Below are 22,235 nucleotides of genomic sequence, written 5' to 3'. Positions count from 1 at the left end.
CTTCAAAATCTCAGTTTTTGAGAAATGAGACCGAATGTTTGTGTGAAAGGAAAAGCATGATTTAACAGACAAACAAAGAGGGAATGAAAGAAGAAATGGAATGAAAACATTTGCTATCAAGTCAAGTCAAAGTTATTTGTATAGCGTTTTTCACAACAGGCGTTGTTTCAAAGCAGCTGTTCATGAAATTATGCTAACAGAAAATGAATTAATATAGTGCAAATATTAGTTATTTATGTTTATAACTATTAGTGGTTAAAATTAGTAAACTAAGTTAAGTGTTGTGGGTCAATTATTAAACAGAATGACTTTATATTAACTAGAAGTTTTAGTGTTAAAATCCTTGAAGTCATCCTGAATTAAACGTAGATGCATGAAGACTTTTGTTAGTGGTTTATTCATGTTTTTTGTAGTTTAAGAGAATTTTGTCCCTCCTTTGACCAAGCTGATATAGGTATCATTCAGTGAGGAGCAAAGCAGTCCGGCTGCACTCATACTGCACATTGTATGTATACTGCAAACTGCAGATAGAGTATGAGAAGTATGCAATTCTGAACATGCCAATTATTTCTTCTCTTTTTGCATTCTTTTCGATACCTTCACTGTATATTTCACATTATAAAAAAAATACAATAAAAAAAAGTGTGCAGTATGCAGAGATAAATGTTTTAGATCGTAGTATGCTACATCATAGCAGAGACTATTTAGCAGAGACGGGCCACTTCTATTAAAATGAATGGGAGAAATTGGAATGCTCTACCAAGGAGCCCGTGCCCAATGGTTAACAGAGATGTAGAAAGGAAGTCCCGCTTTACAGGTAAAGAGCCAATCACCTTTTAGATACAGACATCGCCTGCCAGACAACTCGAGAACACGTATGCGCATTAGCTATACAAGCCGGGAATTTTAAAAAAAACATTGTTTTGTGTAAAATGAGGTTAAGGAGCACACTTTATGATACCAGTTTTGTCAGATTTTACTGCTGATTTAAAATATACTCTTTGATGGTTGACCAACCATTTTTGAGATTTCGGTGTTTCGGCATGACTGGAAATAGCCTCCTGGGAGCATTCCAAAGATGGCCGACAGTGGACTGACTTGCTAGAAAGACTTTGATCATAGTCACATGACATCACTACATTGCATGTTTACTGTATGTTAGCAAGTAGCATCTGGTTATCTTGTGCTGTGTCCAAAATCATTCAAATCGGAAGTACTCTCAAAATCAGAGTGCACTGTGGGTAAGAATGAGAGAACGAATGTAGGGAATGAGTTATGCACTCAGAATTCGGACACTACCACACAATGGTAGACACCTGAAATAGTGCACTATGTAGTGGAAAGGGGGCGATTTCGGACACAGCTTTGGAAATACTGTTCGGAATGAAACAGTGCATTGCAAACTGCACAATAAATCATGAATACTGCTAAAATAAATAGTATGTGAAACAGTATGCACCATGCAACAATAAATGTTTCAGATGGTAGTATGCTATACTGTTGTCATATGACATCACTGCATTGCATGTTTATTTTAGAAAGTGACGTCCAGTTATCATGGGAAGACTGTTCAAAATGGAACAGCATACTGCGCACTGCACAGTACACACTGTATACTGCATACTCTTTCGAAAAAAAGTGAAAAAGTGTACAGTACTAAACGATAAATGTTTCAGATGGTAAGTATACTACACCACTGTCACATGACATCACTACATTGCATGTGTATGTTAGCAAGAAGCATCAAGTTATCTCGGAAATACAGTTCGGAATGGAACAGTGCAATACATTCTGTGCAGTATATTCAATAAATGTTTCAGTAACAGTAGTATGCAAAATTGTTGTCACATTAAGGTTGTATATTGCATGCATTCAAAACATTTGCATATTGCACACTGTATGTAACCTGCATACTGCAAAAATAGTATGAGTAGCATGCAATTCCGAACATATCCTTATTTATCCTTTCTCCGAATTCTTGTCAGTCTGTGTCAGAGAAATAGAGTCGGGTTAGGGTATCATATTTTGTGAATTTTTTAAATAATGACATAATTTTTGTTTTTGGGTAAAGTGTCACTTTAACATGTACTGTTGAGTTCACTAATGTATGCTGATCTGTTTACTATACTGCATACTGTAGTGTTCTATCGTATTCCATTACAAAATGAATAAAGAGCTGATGTCACACATTATCTGTCGCATGGAAAAATGAAGACACCGCAAATGTGAATACACAAAGATCGACTCCCACGTCCTCTCAACACGAGAAGGCAAGGAGATTTGAGAAGTGAGCAGCAGTATATATATGTGTGTTTCGACTGAGACTCAAGGTGCTTTTGGGAACTGTGGGGAGATTTCCTGAGGCAACGTGTGAAAAAATTTATATCTGTAATAACATGAGCTCATTGGTTTGGATTTCAGAGTAATGGAGTATATGTTTGGTATCTCTCTCTCTCACACACACATGCATATGTAGCTTCTTTTCACCTGTTTTTATTTCTAATTCTTTATTGATATGCGTTGTAACTTCATTTTGAATCACTGTCCACTATACAATATATATATACACAAACACACACATAAACATTAACATTAAATTTCTGTCTTTATTTACTCACCCTCGTGCCGTTCCAAAAAACAAAAACAAAAAAGAGTGGCCAGGATATGCTTTACCTCAAGGAAGTTTGGAGGAAATAATGACAGAATTTTACACTTTGGGTGAACTAACCATTTTGCCTTTCATAAAACATCTTTCTGTTTTAAAGGGATAGTTCACCTAAAAATGAAAATTCTCTCATCATTTACTCACCCTCATGATATCCTACGTGTGTATGACTTTCTTTCATCACCAGAACACATTTGAAGAAAAACAGAAAAATATCTCAGCTCAGAAGGTCCTTAAAATGCAAGTGGATGGTGATCAGACTTTTAAAGCTCCAAAAATCACAGACAGTCAGCATCAATGTCATCGTTACGACTCCAGTGGTTAAATTAATGTCTTCTAAAGCGACATTAATCACTATCACTTATGGTGTGAAAAAGATCAATATTTATGTACTTTTTAACTCTCAATCATCGCTTCCGGTCAGCAGCAGTATGCGCGTTCATGAGAGCGCTGAGTTCACGCAGTCTCTCAGTTGAGACATCCAGGATAAGCACACAAATGCACCATTGTGAGTAAAGAAACAGATAAATCCAGATCTAAACCAAAATCAACCAAGCTGTGTGTACAGTGTTACAACCCATACCATAGCTGCTCAGATGGGACAAAACGAGGGAAATAAAAGAAAAAAAATGTTTTACACTTACAAAATATACTGAAAATACTATTCTAAAAGGTGTTATGTTAGCTGCTACAACCACACAATCTACTCACCCTGCTATGCTGAAAACACAGGATTTATCTCCTGCCTGCTCAGCAGCACAGCTGCTGACAATGAGTAGTGGATCAGTTTGATTAGGTCAGAAAAGGGGTGTGTCAAGAGTAACTGGAGGTTGATCAGGGGCACATTCAGCCCCAACAAAACGTAGCAAAACATTTATTTAAAAGGAAACGGTGGTGCGTTGAACACCCTGTTGTGTTACGCAAGCATTGCAACTATGGCAGCTGAGAAGGCCATTCTTTGCGTTCTTTTCGAAGAATTTTCAGAGCCTGATGAAATCGGTTTAAATACGTGTTTAATACTACAAAATACACTCGATGTTACAATCACTGCCCTTGCCGTCCAGAATAGCAGAGAACATCCCAATCGAGTGAAGGGATATGTGGAAACTGTGGTTCCTAATTATGGTGATCCAACATTTGCCTCGCATTTCAGGATGACAAGGCAAACATATCTTGTAATGTCTTCAATTGTTGCATACACCAAGCTGCAGTGGACATATCTGGACTTTAGTTGGATCCATTGCGCGCACTGCCTTTTTAATACGGCAGGGTTTATATACATGTCGCTGCTGATTGGGTAACACCTCTGACACACCCACCAAACAAGGGAAAACGTACCTCAAAGCCCATTGCACACCGTTTCAAGGAAACATGTCGTTCAACCCGGAAACCGTAGCAAAACGGTGCACACTGTTTTGAGATCGAACGTGCATCAGGTCTCCAACCAACAGCCAAACCAACCAAAATACAAAGCAATCTCATAACAACAGCGTTCCTCCTACTCAGTTGTAAACAGCGCTGCTCTTCCATGTGTGTCACACATGCCAATGCGATTACATCACACGTGCGTACTGACCAGAAGCATGATTCAGAGTTAAAAAAAGTACTTAAATATTGATCTTTTTATGCACCAAAAGCAATCGTGTCGCTTTAGAAGACATTAACTTAATTGCTGGTGTCGTATGGATGATGTTTATGCTGACTATTTGTGATTTTTGGAGCTTCAAAAGTTGGCTCACCATCCACTTGCATTTTAAGGAACTACTGAGCTGAGATATTTTTTCAATTTTTCTTCAAATGTGTTCTGCTGAAGAAAGAAAGTTATACACACCTGGGATATCATGATGGTGAGTAAATTATGAGAGAATTTTCAGTTTTGGGTGAACTAAGCCTTTAATGTGAAATACAGGATAGGAAATTATATTGAGAGTGTGTTGCTTTACTAAGATGTAAGATTTGTGTGTGCTACAGTGGTATTATGTGAGAAGGGGGGATTCTGGGTAATTAGTCTGATGGGTCATGAGTGTTTACCAAACAAGCTCTGGTGCTGCAGATGAGATGATGCCATTAGACAACAGATTTCACTGGGGGCTGCGCCAATGCGTGTTACACAAAATCCATCAGTACTGCTCTCACACTCACACAATTTCTCCCTGATACACAAACACTCCTAAACAGATGATCCATCACAACAGATTTCTCTCTCACACGCACACAACGTACTGCAACATAGCAGCTTCTACATCTTTCTGCTTAACTTTAATTCCCTGAAAACCAGTACCTTTATTTCTCCTTTTAAATCAGGAGACCTGAGAAACACTGCCCCCTGAAACTCTTCTAACAGATTAGAGGTCGACTGATAGTGGATTTCGCCGATACGATAACTAAGGTGGTTGAAAAAGCAGATAACCGATTAATCGGCAAATAGTTTTTGATTAATCGAGTTAGAGAATTACAAATATCTATATACAGGTACATCTCGATAAATTAGAATGTCGTGGAAAAGTTCATTTATTTCAATAATTCAACTCAAATTGTGAAACTCGTGTATTAAATAAATTCAATGCACACAGACTGAAGTAGTTTAAGTCTTTGGTTCTTTTAATTGTGATGATTTTGGCTCACATTTAACAAAAACCCACCAATTCACTATCTCACCAAAATTATGGTGACATGCCAATCAGCTAATCAACTCAAAACACCTGCAAAGGTTTCCTGAGCCTTCAAAATGGTCTCTCAGTTTGGTTCACTAGGCTACACAATCATGGGGAAGACTGCTGATCTGACAGTTGTCCAGAAGACAATCATTGACACCCTTCACAAGGAGGGTAAGCCACAAACATTCATTGTCAAAGAAGCTGGCTGTTCACAGAGTGCTGTATCCAAGCATGTTAACAGAAAGTTGAGTGGAAGGAAAAAGTGTGGAAGAAAAAGATGCACAACCAACCGAGAGAACCGCAGCCTTATGAGGATTGTCAAGCAAAATCGATTCAAGAATTTGGGTGAACTTCACAAGGAATGGACTGAGGCTGGGGTCAAGGCATCAAGAGCCACCACACACAGACGTGTCAAGGAATTTGGCTACAGTTGTCGTATTCCTCTTGTTAAGCCACTCCTGAACCACAGACAACGTCAGAGGCGTCTTACCTGGGCTAAGGAGAAGAAGAACTGGACTGTTGCCCAGTGGTCCAAAGTCCTCTTTTCAGATGAGAGCAAGTTTTGTATTTCATTTGGAAACCAAGGTCCTAGAGTCTGGAGGAAGGGTGGAGAAGCTCATAGCCCAAGTTGCTTGAAGTCCAGTGTTAAGTTTCCACAGTCTGTGATGATTTGGGGTGCAATGTCATCTGCTGGTGTTGGTCCATTGTGTTTTTTGAAAACCAAAGTCACTGCACCCGTTTACCAAGAAATTTTGGAGCACTTCAGGCTTCCTTCTACTGACCAGCTTTTTAAAGATGCTGATTTCATTTTCCAGCAGGATTTGGCACCTGCCCACACTGCCAAAAGCACCAAAAGTTGGTTAAATGACCATGGTGTTGGTGTGCTTGACTGGCCAGCAAACTCACCAGACCTGAACCCCATAGAGAATCTATGGGGTATTGTCAAGAGGAAAATGAGAAACAAGAGACCAAAAAATGCAGATGAGCTGAAGGCCACTGTCAAAGAAACCTGGGCTTCCATACCACCTCAGCAGTGCCACAAACTGATCACCTCCATGCCACGCCGAATTGAGGCAGTAATTAAAGCAAAAGGAGCCCCTACCAAGTACTGAGTACATATACAGTAAATGAACATACTTTCCAGAAGGCCAACAATTCACTAAAAATGTTTTTTTTATTGGTCTTATGATGTATTCTAATTTTTTGAGATAGTGAATTGGTGGGTTTTTGTTAAATGTGAGCCAAAATCATCACAATTAAAAGAACCAAAGACTTAAACTACTTCAGTCTGTGTGCACTGAATTTATTTAATACAGGAGTTTCACAATTTGAGTTGAATTACTGAAATAAATGAACTTTTCCACGACATTCTAATTTATTGAGATGCACCTGTATATTCTTTCCGTACAAAGACGGGTACAGACATAGATGCTACAAGAGTCTAAAATGAATAAAATCCCAGATACAGTTTATTGTGCAACCAAAAATCCCAATGATAACCAGAAACAAATTAAGATTTAGTGCATAATGTGGGATTTTTAACCATAAACAAGCCTGAAACACACCAGGGACTCTTATTTTGAAATGATGGAGACTCGGCTGCATTACAATGCTCTATATTAAAGCATTTACAAAGTTAAGCTTTTTAAAGCCTATATATTCACCATATGAAGGGTTTTGTGTATATATACTTCACCAGATGAGGTTTAATGAGGAATAAGGTTTATATTATTCACAAGATATGAAGTTGGAGACACAATGAAAAAAGAAAAAAAAAACTAATCGCAACCATCGGCATAGATTTCTGCAGATAACCGATATTTCCAAAAGGCAACTATCAGCACCGATTAATCGTAAAACCGATATATTGGTCTACCTCTAGTAACTGATATGACAACAAACTGCTCATAAGTGTCGACATTACAGTGACTATATGAATGTGCTTTCATTTGTAGCATTGCTCTGTTTATTTGAGAGGTCCAACAACTCATGGCTCATGCGATGGTGCTTTTTACCTCAAAACATTATGATTGCCGTCACAATAGGCAATAAAGTGATTTGATAAAGTGATTTGATTTTGACACATGTAATCAGTGCATTTTATTCTAAAGAAATAAAATGTTGGGGGCCTGGGTAGCTCAGTGGTAAAATACACAGGCTACCACCCCTAGAGTTCGCTAGCTTGCTAGTTCGAATCCCAGGGCGTGCTGAGTGACACCAGCCAGATCTCCTAAGCAACCAAATTGGCCTGGTTGCTAGGGAGGGTAGACTCACATGGGGTAAACTCCTCGTGGTCGCTATAATGTGGTTTGTTCTCGGTGGGGCGCGTGGTGAGTTGAGCGTGGTTGCCGCGGTGGATGGCGTGAAGCCTCCACATGCACCATGTCTCAGTAGCAACGTGCTCAACAAGCCACGTGATAAGATGCGCGGGTTGATTGTCTCAGATGCGGAGGCAACTGGGATTCGTCCTCCGCCACCCAGACTGAGGCGAATCACTATGCCACCACGAGGACTTAAAAGCACATTGGGAATTGGCCGTTCCAAATTGGGAGATAAAGGGGAAAAAATCCCCCCAAAAAAGAAATAAAATGTTTAAGGGATTGCACCAACTAGTCAAGTACTCAGTTAGTTTAATGTATGTGGCACAGATACCACGTACAGAAAATATGCTTTAACTGAAAATTGACACATTATGGTTAAATTAGTTTTCTTTCTTGTATTTTATCGGTCAACATGACAGACATGGTTTGGAATTATTCATAAATGTTTTTAAATTGCTGAAATTAGTGGAAAACGTTAGGTCATTTACATAGGTAAACACAGTCCCGGCGTGTAACTGACTACTCTGTTATTTTGCTGGGTGGTTAGTTGACTCTAAGAAGCTGTCCAAGTTTTTGTAATATTTTATAAAAATGTAATGACATCTCCACTTCTGAAACAACTTTCCTTTTCTGATGATGTCATCAAGGCCGTGTGGGCGGGGCAAAAATATATTAACTAATAATTTCACAGTCTACTTTTCCCCATCCAATCAAAGCCTGATGGATAAAATCAAGTCCAGCCGTACGTTATTTCCATAGAATATTCTGTTTCACTCTGAAATACGTCACATTTCAGAAATTAAATGCTTTATGAATGCCGTTCCATGTTGACTTTAATAGATGCAGAAATGCAGTCAGGGCCACGGCTACTTTCTCAAGATTACAGTGAGTAATGAACAGAAGAAAGAACAGAACAGATGTGTGGATGCAGTGTTTCTATTTCTGTACACACACACACACACACACACACACACTCAGTACACATGGAAAACCACAGAGCAATCACGCACACACATTCACGATGCAAACACACAAAAGCAGAGTATATCGTTTTCTTCATCCTTTCCATTTCTTAAAGTGATATGAATCAGATAAAGATGAGAGCTCAGTGGACACGGCATAAACTGATAACACCACGAGACGCTGTGTGCTCATTAAATACAGCCAGTGTGTTTGTGTGTGTGTGTGTTGATTTTTCACAACGTGGGTGAATCTCACAAAACCTGTCAAGAACATGTCTGGGGTCATATTTCACCCCAAAATCAAAAGAAAGAAATAAGAAATATTTTGCTTTAAGAAAATAAAGCTTTTTTTTTTTTTTTAGGACTATTCACATATTTTTTCATTGTGGCATTATTTTCATGATAATTAAAGACATTTCACCCCAAATTCTTATTACAGTAATGCCAAAAAAATCTAGTTTTCATTTTTGTAATATATGTATATATAATAACATTTTATTTAAAGCTGAAGTGTGCCGTTTTTCTGTTGAAATACATATACAAGAGGCACAAAAATGACAAACATCACCTTTAAATAGTAAAGTATTTATAGGTCATGGTCGTATATGTTGTGCCTGATTAAAAAAACACATTGTATTACAGCATTTTACTGTAAAAATGGCTGATAAAGTTAAACCCTTAAAGGCTCAATTTGTTGCTAAATTTGTCAAATTAAAGGAATGTTCTGGGTTCAATACAAGTTGAGCTCAATCGACAGCATTTATTGCATAATGTTGAATACCACAAAAAATTTATTTCAACTCGTCCCTCATTTTCTTTTAAAAAATGGAGGTTACAGTGAGGCACTTACAATGGAAGTCAATGGGGCCAAATTTTTGGAGGGTTTAAAGGCAGAAATGTGAAGCTTATAATTTTATAAAAGCACTTACATTAATTCTTCTGATAAAACTCATGTGTTATTTGAGCTGTAAAGTTGTTTAAATTGTCATTTTTACAGTCATTTAGGGTTTTAGGGTTTGTTGACATTACTTCTTCACGGTAATGAAGTTGTAAAAATGGCTTTAACTTTACACAGAAAAGGTTTTTAAGTGATTTTATCACACTAAAATCATGTTTACACTCATATCCTTTCTGTCTTGTTGCTATAATTTTGAAACAGTGAGTGTATTAACGTTCAAAAATTGGCCCCCATTGACTTCCATTGTAAGTGTCTCACTGGAACCTCAAATTTCTGCTTTTTTAAAAGTTGAAATTAATTGTTGTGGTATTCAACATTATGCCACAAATGCTGTCGATAGAGCTAAACTTGTATTGAACCCGGAATATTCCTTTAAGCCTTTTTTGCTAAATCTAACAAAGTTACCATTTAAAAAAAAAATAAATAAAATGATAAAATTAGGCTGAATTTGTTGCTAAATCTGCCAAAATTGTGCTAACTTTTGTGTTCCACGGAAGAAAGTTAGTCATATGAAAATCAGATCTTAATCAGAAATGAGATTCCTTTTCATCGAGAAAAGTATTGCTATTTTATTTGTATTTGTTTTATTGTACTGATGTTGGTGTGAAATGTGACCTGGAAATATATTCGTGGGATTCACCCAAGTAGCATATTCGGTGTGTTTTCTCAACAGTGCATCAGAACAGATAGACTCCGAGCTGAAAGAAGACATATAAGAGAAACGAGCGTCCACAAATGCGACAGAGAGTGGTGAGTCTGCCCTGCAGTTTTGACAAAAACATCCGTCACGTTGTGAGACGAGTCCTGGGCCACTGATAAAGCAATCCGGTACATTTATTCCCGTTTGAGGTGAAGATATGGCCACACACACTCCAGAAAACACACACACACACACACACACACACACAGGGGTCTGTTAGTAGCTGCTTACCTCTCTGTCCTTGAGTTTCATGGCCAGGATGAGCTGGTGTCTGTGGTTGCTCAAAGCCTCGCGATAATTCCCCTTAGAGAAGAAAGCCGACCCCAGGTTACCGTGAGCGCGACACTCACCTGACTGGTCACCTGAGAGAGAACACAAGTGAGGTCGGATGGTTTCCATACATACTTGAATCTGACAAAACTACATCTGTATGAAAAAGTGTTCACAATCTTCACAAACTTGAGGTTTGACCCCTGTAAAATCCACAAAAAACAGCTTCAGGTGGTTTTACATACATCTAGCTGGTTGAAGCTGGTGAAGATCCTAATCTTGGAACGGCAACAAACCTGCTAGCATTTTCCAAAATGCAACATAAAAACACAAGTCATATGAACTACTTTTATGGTATTTTAAGGATGCTTTTTGTCCTCTTTGGAGCTTGAAAACATTCTTCCCCATTCACTTTTGTGAATTCATAATAAATAATGTTAAATCTAATCCTTACATCTAAAAATGGATCTAAACGATTTAATAAAAATCTTACACTTATTAAACTTCAAATATGTAACTTAAAAATGTATCTGAACATTTCTTTATAAAATGATCATTTAGATGATCTAAATCGAACAAAACACTGAATTTGTAGTTAATCTAACCAAATGAAGCCTTATTAGCAAAATCTGATGAAAATTACACTAAATTTGTAGCTAAACCTGATGTAAAGCCTTTTCCTGCTAAATCTGATAATTTAGGCTGAATATGTTTCTAAATCTGATAAAATTAAGCATTTTTACTAAATCTGATAAAATTCTGATGATTTTTTTTTTTTACTAAATCTGATAAAATTGTGATGATTTTTTATTTATTTATTTAGCTAAATCTGATAAAATTAAGCATTTTTACTAAATCCGATAAAACATATGTTGAATTTATTGCTAAATCTCACCAAATTAAGCCTTTATTTCTAAATCTGATAAAACTGTGAAGATTATTTATTTTTTTATTTATTTATTTAGCTAAATCTGACAAAAGTAAGCATTTTTTACTAAATCTGATAAAACTGTGATGATTTTTTATGTATTTATTTATTTATTTAGCTAAATCTGACAAAAGTAAGCATTTTTACTAAATCTGATAAAATTGTGATTATATTTTTTTTTGCTAAATCTGATAAAATTGTGATGATTTTTTTATTTTTTATTTTGCTAAATCTGACAAAATGAAGCATTTTTACTAAATCTGATAAAATTGTGATGATATTTTATTTATTTAGCTAAATCTGATAAAATTAAGCATTTTTACTAAATCTGATAAAACATATGTTGAATGTATTGCTAAATCTCACCAAATTAAGCCTTTATTTCTAAATCTGATAAAATCAGGCACAATTTGTTGCTACATTTTTTACAAAATTAAGACTTTTTTGCTAAATCTAACAAAAGTACACATTTCTTTATAAAAACTGATAAAATTAGGCTGAATTTGTTGCTAAATTAAGCCTTTTTTACGAAATCTGATACAATTACACTGGATTTATTGCACAATTTTACAAAATTGCAGCTTGTTTTTCTAATTCTGATACGATGAGTCTAAATTTGTAGTTAATCTAACCAAATGAAGCCTTATTAGCAAAATCTGATGAAAATTACACTAAATTTGTAGCTAAACCTGATGTAAAGCCTTTTCCTGCTAAATCTGATAATTTAGGCTGAATATGTTTCTAAAGCTGATAAAATTAAGCCTTTTTTGCCAAATCTATCAAAAGTATGTTTGGTTTCTTTGTTAAAAACACATAAAATTAGGCTGAACTTGTTGCTAAATCTGATAAAATTATGCCTTTTTTACTAAATCTAACAAAAGTATGTTTTTTTTGTTAAAGAAATTATAAAATTAGACTGAATTTGTTGCTAAATCTGATCAAATTAGGCACAATTTGTTGCTAAATTTTACAAAAGCCTTTTTTTATGAAATCTGATAAAATTACACTGGATTTATTGCAAAATTTGACAAAATTGCAGCTTGTTTTTCTAATTCTGATACAATGAGTCTAAACTTGTAGCTAAATCTGCCAAAATTGTGTTCCACAGAAGAAAGTTAGTCACACGAATCTGGAAAAGTTGTACATGATGACAGAATTGTCATTTCTGAGTGAACTATTGTTTTAAAGCTTGAGAGGTTTTTTAACTCGAGTGAATATCTGAAGACGTGAATCTGAGGTCAAGTTCATCCAAGGGCCCAAACTATAAGATTACTCAGCGATGACATCATGGCAGTAGTGCTCATGCGTCCCAGCACCTGTTCTATTAGTCTTTCATCCTGAGTGTAATCAACCTCTCTGACAAGACAGAAGAGAAAAGGATAGAAAAACAGAGCGAGGGAGCGCTAAGGTGAGCGAGACCTCTAATGTGTTAAATACGAGAGCTGAACCTCCAACAGAAACATTCGCTGTTCAGATGCATCAACGCATGTGAGAGAAACAGATAGACTGGGTGAGAAATTGTCGTCTCTAAAAGGCTTTCATGACTTAAAAGTCAAGCTGTAAAACCTCTGACATTCAAGAGCCATGAGGAGAATATTTAAGATTGCCTGAAAGCGCTGTGATGTTAAGAATTAACACTTTTCCTGTTCGACAACAAAAACTAGTGAAGTGTATACTGTGGCAATTTGAGAAAAGGCGAAGCAACTTTTCCTTAAAAACATCCCATGAAGACCTAATTAGCATGGGTTCGGATAGTCAAAATAATTAACTTTAAGAAAAGGTGCCAAAACCTTTTATGAACAAGGTCACTTGAACGTCCATCACTGAAGTGGAGATGCCGTTTTTAACGCTCTCAGAACCGTTTCCTCAGGACAGAAAGGATAGAAGCTACACGTTTCTCAAAAACAGGTTGTGTTCAACTATACAGGTTGTGTATGATGTAAATATCACATTACAGAAGTAAATTGGGTTGTGAGTAGTTTTACAGGTCCAGCAACGGAAATTGCCAGTCGCAAATGGTCATAAAAAACAAAATGATCACTGTTTATGTTGCACAGAACAAGTGGATTTTAAGGGGTAAAATGCAACAACAGGGTAGAATGTGGCCCTTTTCAGGTCTTCAAACATTCAATCTTTTGTCCAAGACGTTGTCAAATCGTCAAATCGAAAGTCACCTAAAGTTTTGGCCACTTCCAGGTCTTGTTGCATGTAAGCGGTGCTCTTCTCCGTGTTGCCCAACGACCAGAAGGCGCTGCTGAGGGCGGAGAAAACAGAGCCGCGCAGTTTGAGGCTGCAGGTGCCAATCTTCAACGCTGCTTCCAGAACGACCACTGAGGCGCCGTGATGGGAGGCGGTCAGAAGCTCTTGACCAATCACAGACACAACTACAAACGGACTCTTGTCCAGCTTCATCTTCTGCAGCTGCTGGTAGGTGGGCTCCAAAGATTCTGTGAAGGAAGAGATTTCAACAAGGGAGAAAAAAAAATTAGAAAAGCTAAACATTAAAGCCTTGTAAGGTAAAAACTGCTCAATTTTGCAATTTTTTTATAAATCGGTTGAAAACATTTTTATACTTATGGTTAACAATAATTAAAAAATACATATAAAAAAAGAAAATACATCTTTAAATACACACCTTTTTTTCTTTTTTTTTTTTGCTAAATCTAACAAAATTGGGCAATTTATGTTGCTAAATCTGACAAACTTTGGCCATGTTTTCCAATAAATCAGGTTGTTTTTGTTGCTAAATCTGACAAAATTGGCAAAAATTTTTTTTACAAGAAATTAGGTCATTTTATGTTGCTAAATCTGACAAAATTGGGCAATTTTTGTATTTTAATTTTATTTATTTTTAAAAAAAAATTCACATGAAATTAGGTAATTTTTTGTTGCTAAATCTGACTAAATTGGGCCATTTATTATTATTATTTTATTTTTATTTTTTTACATGAAATTAGGTCATTTTATGTTGCTAAATCTGACAAACTTTGGCCATGTTTGCCGATAAATCAGGTTGTTTTTGTTGCTAAATCTGACAAAATTGGCAAAACATTTTTTTACAAGAAATTAGGTCATTTTATGTTGCTAAATCTGACAAAATTGGGCAATTTTTGTATTTTTATTTTATTTTTTATTTTTTAAAAGTTCACATGAAATTAGGTAATTTTTTGTTGCTAAATCTGACAAAATTGGGCCATTTATTATTATTATTTTATTATTATTATTTTTTTTACATGAAATTAGGTCATTTTATGATGCTAAATCTGACAAACTTTGGCCATGTTTGCCGATAAATCAGGTTGTTTTTGTTGCTAAATCTGAAAAAAGGTATTTTTGTTGTTAAATCTAACAAAATGTCCATATTTGTTGCTAAATTTAAGAAAATTGGGCAATTTTTGCTGCTAAATATGACTACATAAATATAAAATGTATACACTGAATGCACTGCAAGTCGCCTTCGAGAAAACAGTCTGCCAAAAGCATGAATGTACATGTGGCCATTTTTGTCACAAAATGAGGCAGTTTTGTCACTAAATATGACAAAATTCGCCTTTTTGTTACTTAAACAAAATGTGACATTTTTTCTTGCCAAATCTGACAAAATGTGCATTTTTATTGCTAAATCTAAAAGAACTGGGTAATTTTTTATGCTAAATCGAACAAAATTGGACATCTTTGTCACAAAATGAGGCAGTTTTGTCACTAAATGTGAATTTTTTTTTGCCTTTAATAACAAAAAATAAAAAATAAACAGTAAATTAAACAAAATCAAAAACTGCCCAATTTTGATTAATTCTTTTGCTTTTTTGTTGCAAAATCTGACACAATTGGCCTATTTGTTTATTAATCTAACAAAATGTGTCCATTTGTGATACTAAATGTGGTATTTTTGTCACTAAATCTGAGAAATTAGCTTTTTTGTTCCTAAATTAAACAACATTGGGCAATTCTTTTTTTTTTTTTTTATAAATCTGACAAAATGACAAAAGCTGTCAGGTTATCATTAGCCAACTCATCCTGTATTCTATAAATACTCTGTCTACATCACAAACATTGTAAAAATGTAATTCAGTAGGTTAAACACAAGCTCTTTACTGTGCAAACACATTACAAACGACTGTAAGCGTGACACGCCGTGTTCTGCGAAACATCTTTTGTTTGCACAAGCAGAGGTGATAATTCATGTGTCATATTCACAGACTCAAACAGACCTTCCTGTGAAAGATGCTCAATAACATTTTCACGCTTATTCTTCAAATAATCATACAAGTTACCGGCAGTAAGAATTACAGTATAAAGCAGAGACTGAAATGCACCATATGTGTAGAGGTGACCTCTAGTGTAGCGAAGGAAACACCGTTAAAGAGTGAAAACGCACACACTGTCATAAATCACAACGGGCCACAGTAGAGTGTCACCCACTGCCCTGTGGGACCCACAAAGGTCCTTTTTTTATCAGCCCTTCCCCTTCTTCTGTATCGTACCTATGAAATATATTTCTCACTGTCCTTCTGGGTCTGTGTTTGATAGCTAATTCAGCAATCTTTCATCTTGTACACACACACATCACAACTCAGGACAACTTGCACTAATTCAGCATGAACGAATCTCCACATGGTAAATAGACACAACCGGAAACGATGTGTGAATTCCAACAGGTCTAAATCCCTTGACTCATGTAGCCGGCAGGCGTGAACTTCCGTAGGGTTTGCAGTGTTGTTGTTAACATTCATATCACGTAATTACATTAAACATGACAGTTCTACAAGTTGCGTTAATCTAAGTTGTGAGAAACTCTTTGGCTTGGGTGTGTGTGTGTGTGTGTGTGTGTGTGTGTGCAGGTTTAAGTGGTTTACGAGGACTTTTTTTAGGTTATAAACTGGTAATTACAAGGGTATTATGCTATAAATGTGGTTTATGAGGACATTTCTAGTGTCCCCATAATTCAAATCACTTAAAAAAACATACTAAATGATGTTTTATTGAAAATGTAAAAATGCAGAAAGTTTTTTGTGAGGGTTAGGTTTAGGGGTAGGGTTAGGGTTAGGGGATAGAATCTATAGTTCATACAGGATAAAAATCATTATGTCTATGGAGGGTCCTCATAAGGATAGCTGCATCAACATGTGTTTGTGTGTGTGAGCTGTGAATGCAGTTAAACAACAGACATTGGCATGATAAACACGAGTGCTAAAGTGCCTATGCAGCCCGTCGCAATGAAGAGATTTTAATGACGAGCCTCTGGGTGCCTATCTTTCCTTCCTCTCTGATGCTTTTCTATCTCTCTCTCCTGTCTAGAGGCTTTGTCACGTGAGATAGAAGCTTTGACGAGTCTGTCTGCCGTCCCGTGAGACGACTCGGCTAAATAAAGAAATATTAACTGTGACTGACAACAACACCCACCTGCATTTCATTCTGTTTATTTTCTTGTAGTCTATTTACATTTTCCATTTCTGGTCTAAGCCGGAGTGGATTTCCATGTCTATAAGTTGCAAAGCGTTCGGATGTGTTCTAGTATTCCCTGTAGCAAAAAAACATATTTCCGGTAGACGCCGAGTTAATGCATCCTGTTTATACCACTGGGAAGAGCTTAAAACACATCAAGAGGGAGTTAAAACCATATCTGTTCTTTTTAGAAAAGTTTGCAGGATTCTTCTGTAATTCTCTGTATGTAATGTGTGTATATTAAGGCTGGGAATCGATAATGTTTTTTAAACTAATTAATCGCACAATTTTCTGTAATTAATCGCGATTATGGTACATGATATCTTACAACAAACATTAAAAAAAATCATCATAAATATATTTATACTTTGTCTTAAAGAATTCGCAAGAAATTGGTTAGTCATCATTTATTTTAAATAAAATGTACATGTTCAAATGTTTTTTTTTTTGCTGGTCAGACAACAGTAGTTGTGCATTTACATCCATTATACTCTCACAAGCCTGGTTCACGCGAAGTCTCCATTCTCCGTGCAGTAAATCCGCACCCATGTTTAGAATTCCCGGGACATGCGTCACGTGTAACGAAACATGCACTGCTTCACACAATACGTTTCTGTGCTAGGATGTGCAGTCCTGCGTGAAAATGTATATATGCTAATTAGCCACAGAAAGTGGGGAAAAACATTAGTGAAGTTTCGCCCATTGTACAAAGGTGCCTCTGTTTGTTCCAGACAGGCAGCAGGTGCCCTGACCTCACCCCCACCCTAATCCTAATCATATGGAGCCAGTAAGGCTGAGTAGCCTGCCAGGAACAACCTGAGGCACCTTTCTCCCAACTTGTGAAGGATCAGGAAGAGAAAAAAACAGATACTGCATTAATTGTATAAAAATACTTACTTTTAAAAATACTTCAATTAACACGTTAAATTTACCAGCACTAGTGTATATGCTTTTCTAAAAAGATCAGGTCTATTCCATTGGAAAGCTTGTGTGATGAGCTGTTGGATTTGCACTTGATCATATGTGTAGCTTTGCGTCCTCAGACTTTTGATGATCACAATAAACTGGTGCAATGGAGCAATTACAACAATAATGCTGTTTTTTTATTTATATATATATATATATATATATATATATATACATACACACATAATCTCAAATAGGTAATATAAATATTACATTTATTAATCTTCAAATGTATAAAAATGAGATTTTTTTGTAAGCTGCACTACTTTGTAAAATGCTAATTTAGGTGGATAAATCTGTAAAAATTGGCTTTTCTTTTAATAAATCTAACAAAATTGGGACATTTTGTTACAACAACAAATCTAGCAAATCTTTTTGTAACTAAATCAAATATCTGTTGTTAAATCAAGACATTTTTGTCACTAAATCAAGACAAAATTGTCCCTTTTGTTGCTTCAGTTACTTTTTGTGCATGCACAATACCTATAGAGGCAAGGTATGGCATATAAGGCCTTTTTATGAAACAAAAATGTAAGAGATTTGTGTTAAAATTTCTACAGATCATGGTTTATTTTTCAACTATTATTATTGTTATGTTTATATTTACATTTGTATTTATGATCTAATTTGTATTGGTATTTTTCCACCTGTTGTCGTAGAGTGATTTTTAGGTCACTGCAAAAGGTGCCAGTGGAAGAATTTAGAGAGAGTAAAATGTTTGGATTTGGTATATATATATATATATATATATATATATATACAGGTGCATCTCAATAAATTAGAATGTCGTGGAAAAGTTCATTTATTTCAGTAATTCAACTCAAATTGTGAAACTCGTGTATTAAATAAATTCAGTGCACACAGACTGAAGTAGTTTAAGTCTTTGGTTCTTTTAATTGTGATGATTTTGGCTCACATTTAACAAAAACCCACCAATTCACTATCTCAACAAATTAGAATATGGTGACATGCCAATCAGCTAATCAACTCAAAACACCTGCAAAGGTTTCCTGAGCCTTCAAAATGGTCTCTCAGTTTGGTTCACTAGGCTACACAATCATGGGGAAGACTGCTGATCTGACAGTTGTCCAGAAGACAATCATTGACACCCTTCACAAGGAGGGTAAGCCACAGACATTCATTGCCAAAGAAGCTGGCTGTTCACAGAGTGCTGTATCCAAGCGTGTTAACAGAAAGTTGAGTGGAAGGAAAAAGTGTGGAAGAAAAAGATGCACAACTAACCGAGAGAACCGCAGCCTTATGAGGATTGTCAAGCAAAATCGATTCAAGAATTTGGGTGAACTTCACAAGGAATGGACTGAGGCTGGGGTCAAGGCATCAAGAGCCACCACACACAGACGTGTCAAGGAATTTGGCTACAGTTGTCGTATTCCTCTTGTTAAGCCACTCCTGAACCACAGACATCGTCAGAGGCGTCTTACCTGGGCTAAGGAGAAGAAGAACTGGACTGTTGCCCAGTGGTCCAAAGTCCTCTTTTCAGATGAGAGCAAGTTTTGTATTTCATTTGGAAACCAAGGTCCTAGAGTCTGGAGGAAGGGTGGAGAAGCTCATAGCCCAAGTTGCTTGAAGTCCAGTGTTAAGTTCCCACAGTCTGTGATGATTTGGGGTGCAATGTCATCTGCTGGTGTTGGTCCATTGTGTTTTTTGAAAACCAAAGTCACTGCACCCGTTTACCAAGAAATTTTGGAGCACTTCATGCTTCCTTCTGCTAACCAGATTTTTAAAGATGCTGATTTCATTATCCAGCAGGATTTGGCACTTGCCCACACTGCCAAAAGCACCAAAAGTTGGTTAAATGACCATGGTGTTGGTGTGCTTGACTGGCCAGCAAACTCACCAGACCTGAACCCCATAGAGAATCTATGGGGTATTGTCAAGAGGAAAATGAGAAACAAGAGACCAAAAAATGCAGATGAGCTGAAGGCCACTGTCAAAGAAACCTGGGCTTCCATACCACCTCAGCAGTGCCACAAACTGATCACCTCCATGCCACACCGAATTGAGGCAGTAATTAAAGCAAAAGGAGCCCCTACCAAGTATTGAGTACATATACAGTAAATGAACATACTTTCCAGAAGGCCAACAATTCACTTAAAATGTTTTTTTTTTATTGGTCTTATGATGTATTCTAATTTGTTGAGATAGTGAATTGGTGGGTTTTTGTTAAATGTGAGCCAAAATCATCACAATTAAAAGAACCAAAGACTTAAACTACTTCAGTCTGTGTGCACTGAATTTATTTAATACACGAGTTTCACAATTTGAGTTGAATTACTGAAAAAAATGAACTTTTCCACGACATTCTAATTTATTGAGATGCACCTGTATATATATATATATATATATATATATATATATATATATATATATATATATATATATATTTATTTATTTATTTATTTTTTTACCATTTCGTTATTTTTGATTATATTTTCGTTTCGTTTGAAGTGTAATTTGAATTTATACAAATGTATTGCCGATACAATCACTATTAATACTAGCTATGATTTGTGTGTCAGTAGATGAAAATGATTAATAATACAAACATTCCCTATAATTTAATGGAGCGTAGATCCAAATCCTGATGAGAATAACACTTTCTAAGCATATAAAAGTAGCGTGCCCATATTATTTATTCTTCTAATTAATTTACACTGCCGACTTATGAGTGTGCTGTCTTTGTTTTTATCGCTGGTGCAAGGAATGGACTATATAATAGGATGCAGATGGTGGAATAAGCAGAGAAGAACCTCAGAATTAAATTGCACTTGCGCACTTGCACTTAAATTGCAAAACCCACTTGCGCCTAGACTTAGCACATGCTTGCACGAAAATACCAAAACTTCAAGGCCATGCCCATTGACATTGTGCTTATGGGTTATGGCATAGCGCTGCGCTTAGCGCTAGCACTCGGGCCCTATATCTTTTAATGGAAGGATGACACTTCATGACTTTGGTCAATAAAATAACACTGTGTGCCCTTAATATTTTTATCATGTAGTAACCATATGATGAATAAAGCACTTGAGACCATGCTATATCACAAACCAAATCTTAATCCGTTACTCTGACGCAATGTGATGTACAACATGGTCGATTTTTTTATTCGCCCCTGCACACTTTTTGGAAAATTATACATTATGAGTTTTGGCCACCGTGCTAAGAAATTGCAGCCAAATGCATAAATTTACTTCTTTAAGAACCAGCAGAAGCCTCTGTCAACCGGTTGCTTAAGACAAACGTGCAAGCGGTAAACTTCCTATAGTTAATCGTTAATTTATCTTAACGTTACGTCACCTAAATAACATTTACAGCCTTGGCTATATTTGATATTGCATTGATAAAGCCAATTTTTTTATAATTTTAAACTTGCGGGACCCTGAATTTTAACCTAGTGGACATTAGCGCTAGTTTTTCATTAGAAATCCTATGTTTAGGGGGCCTGGGTTGCACAGTGGTAAAATACGCTGGCTACCACCCCTGGAGTTCGCTAGTTTGCTAGTTCAAATCTCAGGGCGTGCTGAGTGACCAAATTGGCCCGGTTGCTAGGGAGGGTAGAGTCACATGGGGTAAACTTCTCGTGGTCGCTATAATGTGGTTTGTTCTCGGTGGGGTGCGTAGTGAGCTGAGGGTGGTTGCCATGGTGGATGGCGTGAAGCCTCCACACGCGCTATGTCTCTGTGGCAACGCACTCAACAAGCCACGTGATAAGATGCGCGGGTTGACGGTCTCAGACGCGGAGGCATCTGGGATTCGTCCTCTGCCACCTGGACTGAGGCGAATCACTACGCCACCACGAGGACTTAAAAAGCACATTGGGAATAAAAGAAATCCTATGTTTACTGTGCATTATCACACTGAGAAAAAAAACTGTTGCTTTCAGAGGCTTTATATGGAGTTATGATGAAAATAAGGTGCATTTCGAACTGTTCTGAGACCAGTGCAGACAGACACCACACTGGAGGTTAAGTCATTCACTAAATAGGAAGCAAGGGAGCATTCACTCCTAAAATCCGACCAAAAGTTCAGTTTCAGGCTGCAGATGATGTTTGCATCACTCAACGTGGTTGGCAGACATGGGACAATGATAATCAGTACATAGATTCAGAATGTATAATGTATAATTTTATTTTAACATGGTTGGCAGTGTTTGGCTATTACTTTGAATTAGAATTATTTATGCTAATTTCTGATTGGTAAAATGCTTCAGCACTGGCTATCACTGGTTTGCTTGACAGTGCATAGAGAGAACATTGAGATTGAGACAAAAGTAGAAAACAAAAAAACATTGTAACATATAAGTCAAATCAATTCAAATCATTTTTATTTGTGCTTTTCCCAA

The 22,235-nt window shown here is 36.5% G+C and overlaps 1 protein-coding gene across 1 annotated transcript in view; it reads right to left on the bottom strand.

Annotated features, from left to right (window-relative positions):
* The window catches only part of LOC127432555 (tetratricopeptide repeat protein 28-like), a 369,621-nt gene that overhangs the window by 112,331 nt on the left and 235,055 nt on the right, over positions 1 to 22,235 (bottom strand). The window contains exons 4-5 of the mRNA XM_051683773.1: positions 13,636 to 13,908; positions 10,495 to 10,625 (exon numbers count right to left, since the gene is read on the bottom strand). Of these exons, the coding sequence (XP_051539733.1) occupies positions 10,495 to 10,625; positions 13,636 to 13,908 (404 nt within the window). The remainder of the gene's footprint in view (positions 1 to 10,494; positions 10,626 to 13,635; positions 13,909 to 22,235) is intronic.

Source organism: Myxocyprinus asiaticus, chromosome 42 (genome assembly GCF_019703515.2).
Source record: "Myxocyprinus asiaticus isolate MX2 ecotype Aquarium Trade chromosome 42, UBuf_Myxa_2, whole genome shotgun sequence".
NCBI classification, from domain to species: Eukaryota; Metazoa; Chordata; class Actinopteri; order Cypriniformes; family Catostomidae; genus Myxocyprinus; species Myxocyprinus asiaticus.
Note: the sequence above shows the minus strand (reverse complement) of the source record. Positions and strands in the feature narration are given on the sequence as shown.